Consider the following 9,572-nt stretch of genomic DNA (forward strand, 5'->3'; position numbering starts at 1 on the left):
TTTGTAGAGACAGAGTCTCACTTTACTGCCCTCGGTAGAGTGCCATGGCATCACACGGCTCACAGCAACCTCCAGCTCTTGGGCTTATGTGATTCTCTTGCCTCAGCCTTCTGAGCAGCTGGGACTACAGGTGCCTGCCACAACCCTGGCTATTTTTTTGTTGTTGCAGTTTGGCCGGGGCTGGGTTTGAACCCACCACCCTCGGCATATGGGCCGGTGCCCTACTCACTGAGCCACAGGCACCACCCGAAATGGGTGAATTCTTAACAACCTACCAAGACTGATTCAGGAAGAAACAGAATACCTGAACAGACCAGCAATGAGTAAGGATATTGCATCAGTAACATATTAACTCCTATCAAAAAAAAGCCTGAAACCAGATGGATTCCCTGCTGAATTCTACAAAACATTTAAAGAAGAACTAATACCAATACTTCTCAAATTCTTATGAGAAATTGAAGAGGAAGGAGTACTTCCAAACTCATTTTACAAGGCCAATATTCCCCTTATACCAAAGCCAGACCAAGACACAAGAAACTAAAAGTACAATGGTGTGACTGGGGTCACATGAAGAAGAACACCAGGACACAGATGAGAAGTACACGCTGCAAGACGTGAGGCTCACCAAAGGTGCTGGAGATCCCCAAACCCTTCATCTTGCAGTATTTTATTTAGTCAGGAAACAAAGGGTTGAAGTAGTGCCAATTAGTGACTTTCTGGTATACAATATTTATCAGGGGCTACACGACTTACTCCTTGTCCCTTGCAAGGAAGTGTTTTAAGGATGTTAATCTATAACATGTGCCTATCATAAAACATTTGTACTCCCTCTCATCTGGGAACACTGAGTCATTTGGTGGTTTGCCTCCAAGTCACAAGGGACCTCGAGGTTTGCCAGGAGATTGTCTTGTTCTCAGAAGTTCCTTGAATGAGGTCAAGAAGTGGTAAATGTTGTGATGGCAGTATGTTGGACTAGGGTCCCACAGTATAGGCCAGTATCTCTGATGGAGAAAGGTGCAAAAATTCTCAATAAAGTATTAGCAAACCAAATCCAATTACATGTTAAAAAGATTATTCCTCATAATCAAGAGGAATATTTCAGGGGTCAAGGGTGATTCAACATACGCAAATAAATAAATGTGTTATGAAGGACAAAAATCACAGTTCAATAGACAAGGAAACAATTTGACAAAATTCAATATTCATTTCTGATAAAAATTCTCAACAAAATAGATACAGAAGAAATGTGCCTCAACACAGTAAAGGCCATATATGACAAACCCAAAACTAACATACTAGCTGGTGAAAGTTGGAGGCTTTTTCTCTCAGATCAGTAATAAGACTTGGATGCCCACTCTCACCACCTTATTCAACACAGTACTGGATGTCCTAGTGAGAGCAATTAGACAAGAAAAAAAAAAAAGGCATCCATATTGGAAAGGAAGAAGGAAATTGTCTTTGGTTGAAAATCTTAAGGACTGCATGAAAAACCTCTTAGAACTGGTAGATAAATTTAGTGGAGTTGTAGTTAGAAGTTCAAAATACAAAAATCCTCAGTAGAATTTTTATGCACATGAGCTATCTGAAAAAGAAATCAGGAAAACAAACCCATTTACAATAGCATAAAAAATACACAAAACACAAGGAAGAGGAAGGGAGGGGGGAGGTTTTGGTGGAGGGAGGGTAATGGGTGGGGCCACATCTATGGTGCATCTTAGAATGTGTACAGGCGATTGCACTAATGTACACAGCTATGATTTAACAATAAAAAAATACATAAAACAAATACTACATTATTTTCCTGCAAAAGCCAGAAAATTAACTTTGTTTTTGTTGCAGTTTGGCTGGGGCTGGGTTTGAACCCACCACCATCAGTATATGGGGCTGGCGCCCTGCTCACTGATCCACAGGTGCCGCCCTTAACTTTGTTTTTATTGCTTGCTAATTAATATATATTTTTTCTCATTATAGGTACAACTCTCTGCTCATGTTTAATGGCTCTCATTTGTCAATTTCTATTACCATCTTCAAGATTCAACTAAAGATTTATTCCTTCTCACCATTGTCTTATTTGGAATATCATTATATTCTCTTTATTATATCAGCAATATGGACCTAATTTTTAAAACATAATTTGCTTACTTTGACAATCTTCTTTGTACATAGTAATTAATGGCAACAGTTGGCAAGATATAATAAATATTGGGTTGGGATTAAAACTTGCTAGTTTAAAGAATTTGAAATTTTATATTTATTCCTTAAATGCAATGTAACACTTTCAAGTACAGGGGAAATAGTCAATTTTGTGTGTGTGTGTGTGTGTGTGTATGTGATTCCAGATCAACACTATTCGATAGTCAATAGTTAAATAATGTCTTTTGTAATTAATACTCTTAGGAGGAATTATTTCTCTTCTCTCATCTCTAAATTTAGATCATTTTAGTCATTAAGTCATCACTAAAATGATGTGTTGTGTCTGAAATGAGATTATTGTTTTGCTTTCCTCTCTACATTTTCCACAATAATCTCTTGAGAGTCATTTCCCTACATGATATTCCTCAAATCTCTAGATAATGGAAGGAGACCTTAAGGACCCAGACAATTCAACAGCATAAACAACAGAAACCCTTACAAAAGAATTTAGAGGGGCTTTTTGCTTGTTTCCTAACACCTCTAAAAGTGTTATTATGTGAGAGAAACACTGGGATGGAGGTGGGGGATTAGTGTCAACTGTTCACCTTTCTAGGGTGAAAGTAGACAGGTGATTTTTTCTAAAGTGATAGGAGGTCATTACCCCCATTCCAGTGACAATGGTGTGCTCACCACAGATTAGAGCTGAGCCTGTCAAAAACCTGAATACTTATTTCTTCTGGGTCAGTCTTTCAGAGAAATCTAGTGTTTCTTCATCTCCTCATTTTTAAATTTTATTAAATTCAATGTAAGTAGTCAATGAAAGCTTTCATGTTTGTTCCCTACATATTTGCTATTTTATCTAAATTAAGATTTTCCAGCCAACATGTGGTCTTTTTACTCTCAGAAAATCTTCTTCCTTTGAACTTCTTGCCTTTTAAAGTTACTCACCTATTATTCCCCAGTTGACATAACCTCAGGAAGAGGTTGTGCTTGGACACATCCTGGGTTATAGTAGATACTAGCATAAAAATGATCCCTACATATGTTTCTACTACTCACACCAAATTGAATCCCTTAATTGATTTATTTACATAGAAATTACTTAAAGAAGTATGCTTTGGACAATGTACAAAGCATTGTAAAATCCTAACCTAAATGATTTTGTAGTTTGTTTTTCCTGAGAAAGCCATGGATCAAAGCAATCCTTTCTTTTGGTCATCTCTAGCTAGAGAATAATCTAGTCAAAAGGTTGGAGTATCCCTTTTTGACATTTCCTTTTATTATCTGTAGGCCAACCACATTCATCTTTGACTTCTTCCGTTTTCCATTTATTATACCCCCAAACTTCCTCTTCTAAAATTGGAACCAAGACCTTGTCAAAATGTAAAAAAGGTGAGGGTTTTGGTCTGTAGCATAGCAGGGTGAGCCTGTCAGATGCTGTCTTTTTGTAGCTCAAGAACTTAGCTCAATCTCTTCTTCAAGATCTTGATAAGGATAAGGGCAAGCTCTAGGACATGGTCATCTTTTGATAATTGTTTTTCTTCTTGGAAAAGTACACTGGCTCCTCCTGTCTGCCATCTGCTCCTTAACAAGAGGGATGACTTGGGAAGGGGCTTCTTCACTTCCAGTGCTACATCTCATCTCAGATGCTCTCATGATTTCTTCTGAGGTCAGTATGAATGTATAAAACTGGGGCAGTGATGAGGGAATGTTTCTTAAAAAGAATTGCTGGCAGATACATGTCATTTGAGATCATGAGCTCCCAGAACAATGTTCTGGGATAATAATGCTTTTGAAAGTTTAGGATAATCCAAAGAAAGTCATAGAAGATTTTTTTTATATTTTTCTAAGTGGTCTGATTTTCATTGAAACATCTGAGTATCTTTAAACACTATAAGTATTTTATGTAATGTTCTGAAAAATCTTGTGACATAACATTGATATTCCCTTGTCAAATGGAACTGATTCTCATGATTACACTCAGGTTCATGAGATATGTGGATCTATGTGTTTCAGATACTAGGATAAAATGCTTTGCACCCTATTGCAATTTCAAAGATCTGACTAATAGACTCTTCATTGAAACAGGTAATCAGAGAGGTCCATGGTTAGGCAAAAGTATTTTTCAGATATATGATGAGCTTTCTAGATTTCTACATACTTTTCCCAACAATTTAGTAGTCTCCATTTGAACATAAATTCTGAAAAGCACAAGTATGGTCAGAACAACCAGTGCCAACTAAAATGGTGTTTGAAAAGCAGAGGGCATTAACCATGTTGTGTGGTGGAGGAAGTGGAGGAAGAGAGAGAGAAAATCTACTCCAGGAACCTTCCTTAGGCAGATGTGAGCTCTAAGATACAATGACTCACTTGGGCCTCTTGAGGTTACTTGGGCCTCTTGATCCTTTTCCAGTGCACCATTTGTTACAATAAATGCCTGACAATTCTGGGGCTCAGCCTGAACCCCTGAGGAGCCAGCAGGAAACACACTGTCATCTGAGGATGTACAGATCATCTACCTCCCACATACTGTGCTTCTGTCACAAAAGACCCTGCCTCCATTTAATTCTCCAGTGGTTTTCCTGCACCACTTTATACATTGTCACTATTTTTTTTCCTAGAGGCAGGATCTTGCTCTAGAAAAGGCTGGAGTGAAGTGACCCTATCATATAGCTCCCTGCAGGCTCAAAATTCTGGGCTCAAGTGATTCTCCTGTCTTAGCCTCCTGAGTAGCTGGGACTACAGGTGTGCCCCACAACAACTGGCTAATTTTTAAAATTGTCTTTTATAGAGACAGAATCTCACTACATTGCCTAGGCTGAACTCTGGTTTTGACTCTTGGCCTCAAGTAAGCTTCCTGCCTTGGCCTCCCAAAGCACTGGGATTATAGGTGTGAGCTACTGCATCAGGCATATCATCCTTCTTTTTTTTTTTCAGACAGAATCTCACTTTGCTACCCTTGGTAGAGTGCCACTGTGTCAAAGCTCACAGCAACCTCAAATCCTTGGGCTTAAGCGATCCTCTTGCTGCAGCCTCCTGAGTAGCTGGGACTATAGGTGCCTGCCACAACACCCAGCTATTTTTAAAGACCAGGTCTCACTCTTGCTCAGGTGATCCAGCTACCTCGGCCTCCCAAAGTGCTAGGATTACAGGCTGAGCCACCACACTTGGCCTCCTCTCTCTCTCTCTCTTTTTTTTTTTTTTTTTTTGAGACAGAGTTTTACTCTGTTGCCCAGGCTAGAGTGCCTATATGCACCTGCTACCATGCCTGCCTCATTAGTAGAGTTGGGATATTGGTCTTGCTCTTGCTGATCTTGAACTCTTGACTTCAAGTGATCTTCCTGCCTCAGCCTCCCAGAGTGCCAGGATTATAGGCATGAGCCTCAGTGCCTGGCCACCATCACTATTTTTTAAATGCTGGTATTTGACCACCACAGAATAAGAATATGTTGACTATGAAGTAGATGGAACCTAAGGGCTACTACACAAGGGAGCCAGACCATGAAGTAAATAATGAGGTCATGGCAAGTGAATAAATGCTTCTCAAATTTTTGACAAGGTAATTAAATAAGGATGTCTTACCCTTGTGTGATGTTTGTGGCTGAGATACTCTTGCACTGTAAGAGTAATTTTAATTTTTAATTTGCAAGAGCAAATTTAGAAATGTACTTTTAAAATGCTGCTTTCATGAAAAGGGAATGGTAGGTATTTAAGGACTCTGTACATTGATTAAGTCCTTTGTGCTAATGAACATAATCTTTTAAGTGTACCCAACAGGGAGCAGACTCAGGAAGCACACCATGCTAACCAAGCTGATGTGAAGTTATCTGATAGGAATGAATGCTATTGGTTGGTCAAAGGGTTAAGAGGCCATAAGAGGACCGGAATATTGAGGTATGATGTCAGTGAGGATAGTACGTTCAGGTCCTTAGGTGGAAAACAAGAATGAAAGACGAGGGTGGGGTAGTACAATGAGTGTTAGCTGATCCACGGTGTATCGCAGGTCTGCAACTTACAATAGGAGCCCTGTATCAATGAGACAGGACCACTTTCTTTCTTATTTCTGAAAATACACATGGGAATTCTTAATCTCCCAATCCCCCCTTTTCTAATTTCCATACAGGCAACTGGTGTGATTGTCTTGAGATCATGGATTTGGGGTTACTTTTTTAAGATACCAAGCCCCAGGCCTGGGACAGAGCAGTTAGTGAACAGAGGTGATGGGTACTGATGACTTGAGTAAATGGCTCCTTGTGTTCACATTACAATTTCCAAGCTCCTGTTCATGCTTATCTGGTTTAGTTCTAGCATTCTCAGAATGAGATCTGTAAGTATGCTGTGCTCATCACAAACTCAGTTTCTAAGTCATCTCTCAAACTGGTTTGTCTGTAACTATCAAGTTGAGTATTCTTTAAAAAACTCCAGTTCTGGGTGGTGCCAATAGCTCAGTGGACAGGGTGCCAGCCACATGCACCAGGGCTGGTGGGCTCGAATCTATCCTGGACTGCTAAAAAAAACCCAAAAACAAAATAGCCAGGTGTACTCGGGAGGCTGAGGCAAGAGAATCCCTTGAGCCCAAGAGTTTGATGTTGCTGTGAGCTGTGATGCCACAGCACTCTACCCAGGGTGACAAAGTGAGACTCTGTCTCAATAAAACAAACAAACAAAACAACTCCAGTTCTAATTGTTCATCATACAGCATATCCCTCCCTGTCAAACAGTACCCTTTTCTGAGTTTAGGGTTGATCACCCCTCCAATTAGTCCACAAATGGACACATCTGGCATCGGATAGCAAAACTGCAGAAAATCATGGAGATGCATTTACAGACCCTTTATTCACATTGCATCTTAATTTCTTTAGCAGGTGAGTCTCTGTCAAGCCAAAAGGAGTTAATAGGAAATTATATTCATACAATCAACATATAAAAATATGTTTCTTCTGTTAATTTCTAAATTCTATGGGAATTCTATGTTCTCAGCCCAAACATTTGATTGGTGTCTATGCAATAATGTAAATATTTGATTTGGTCTCACTGAACCAATGCACATCAGAAAATATACCTACTGCAAAAATAATCCTGCATAATTATGCTGATTATTCCAAGTAGTTGACCTGTGGGCATAGTAATATATAGACCTCAGACACACAAAACAATCTTCCTTGTATTTCTGCTCTTTTGTGAGTGGTCATGGCAGGTCAAAAATCCTCTAATCTGCAAAATCAAAGCTGCTTTTGGTCTCTCTGATAATGCCACTCTAATCATTGAATCATGAGATTGGATCAAATCGTTTAACAATTCAGAGGCAAGTGAATTCAGGGATGAATTATTTTCAAGGGCTTCTAGGCTGTTACTTCTCTGAAAACGTATAGGTATTACAAGTAACTGGTTGTCTCACTCCTCCAAATTCTGCTCACAGCACAGAGTAAGTCACAACATCTTTTTACTCAGTCAACTTATAATCTTTGAAACACACAAATATAAAATGTAGAAATGTGAAAGTTAATTGTTTTAATTGAAGCTATTGTCCTACAAATTTTAGGAGATTTTATCAGGTAATAGAGAAATTGGTTCAATGTTAGTACAGTCTGATAAGTTTGTTTTTTTACATAACTTAATTTCTGAAAGTATCAAAAAAAGGTTTAAAATAATTTCATATTTTTTATATATCTAGCCAGTTGACTAGACCAGAGTGCTATTAAAGAAAAAGTTAAAATCCCCATCCTTTACAGACAAAAATCTTTACTTAACATCTTGCCCTACAAGTCTGAGCAATCAGCAGGCAAGACAAACTTGTTAAAAAACATGGCTAGGATTGTGGGAGGCTGAGGCGGGTGGACTGCCTGAGCTCAGGAGTGGGAGATCAGCCTGAGAAAGAGCCAACCCTATCTTCACTGAAAAATAAATTGAAAAAAGTAGCCGGGTGTTCTGGCCAGTGCCTGTTGTCCCAGCTACTCAGGAGTCTGAGGCAAGAGAATGGCTTGAGCCCGAGTTGGAGGTTGCTGTGAGCTGTGACACCACAGCACTCTACCCAGGGGAACAGAATGAGATTCTGCCTCAAAACAAAACAAAACAAGAAAACAAACGTGGCTAGTGCAATGAATCATCTCCATTAAAAGGACAAAACAATGTGTCCCATTTCTGATTACAGCACATGTGTGAACCTCTCTAGGTATACCCAACCCAGGGCCATGGAGAGGATCAATGATAGCTGTGAAGACGACTTCATTCTGCTCGGGTTCTCTGACAGGCCCAAGCTGGAAATGGTCCTGTTTTTTGTCAACATAGTCTTTTACTTTCTGGCTCTTACTGGCAACTCCACCATCATCTGCCTCTCCCTGGTGGACCCTGTACTGCACACGCCCATGTACTTCTTCCTCAGCAACCTGTCCCTCCTTGACCTCTGCTACGCCACCAGCAGCATCCCCCAGATGCTGGTCAACCTCTGGGGTCCCCGCAAAACCATCCCGTACGTGGGGTGCGTGATCCAACTCTTCGCTTTCCTCTCTGTGGGGGGTATCGAGTGCATTCTCCTCTCAGTCATGGCCTACGACCGCTTTGTGGCCGTCTGCAAGCCACTGCACTACATGGCCATCATGCACCCGCGGCTGTGTCTGCAGCTGGCGGCCTTCGCCTGGCTCAGTGGGATTGCCAATTCCATCTTGATGTCACCCCTGACCATGTCTCTGGGCCGGTGCTGTCGCCGCAGCATCAACCACTTTGTATGCGAGATGCCGGCCATCATCCGCATTTCCTGCGTGGACAGCAGCCGAGTGGAAGGGCTGGCTTTCTTCCTGGCCATCCCCATCGTCCTGGTGCCTCTCACCATGATCCTGGTGTCCTACGGCTACATCGCCGCGGCCGTGCTGCGCATCAGCTCTGCGGCTGGCAGGCGCAAGGCCTTCAACACCTGCTCCTCCCACATGGCCGTCGTGTCCCTCTTCTACAGCAGCATCATCTACATGTACATGCAGCCTGGGAACGTGGCGAGCCAGGACCGGGGCAAGTTCCTCACCCTTTTCTACTGCCTCGTGACCCCTACTCTGAATCCCTTCATCTACACGCTGAGGAACAAAGACGTGAAGGGGGCTATGTGGAAGGTTCTCGGGAAAGACTGCAGCCTACTGGACACGGGCGGACACTGATGGGGTCAGGCGACAGTCGCCTCGGGATTCCTTCACCTCTACGAAGCACTCCCTGCTTCAGGACCACAGTACAAAATGGCACGACAATGGCCACCACATGAACAGTGCCTCCTGCTCTCTTTTTTTCAGCCAGGCAGACTCTCAAGGACTCACATCTTTCCTTGCGGGTGGTCTAGCCCTCCTCCAACTCCTTCAAAGTGAAAGAGTGAATTGCAAAAGATAATGTACTGGTGGAGAGAAGCTGCTTCCTTCTTGCTCAGGAGGGTTTTACAGCGAGAGAATGATTTCTTTGCA

The 9,572-nt window shown here is 41.5% G+C and overlaps 1 protein-coding gene across 1 annotated transcript; it reads left to right on the plus strand.

Annotated features, from left to right (window-relative positions):
* The first annotated feature begins 8,324 nt into the window (after positions 1-8,324).
* On the plus strand, positions 8,325-9,278 carry LOC128572457 (putative olfactory receptor 2W6). The gene has a single exon (XM_053572520.1). It carries the CDS (start codon positions 8,325-8,327, stop codon positions 9,276-9,278), a length of 954 nt encoding a protein of 317 aa, XP_053428495.1.
* The last annotated feature ends 294 nt before the right edge of the window (positions 9,279-9,572 follow it).

This window comes from Nycticebus coucang, chromosome 20 (genome assembly GCF_027406575.1).
Source record: "Nycticebus coucang isolate mNycCou1 chromosome 20, mNycCou1.pri, whole genome shotgun sequence".
Taxonomy (NCBI): domain Eukaryota; kingdom Metazoa; phylum Chordata; class Mammalia; order Primates; family Lorisidae; genus Nycticebus; species Nycticebus coucang.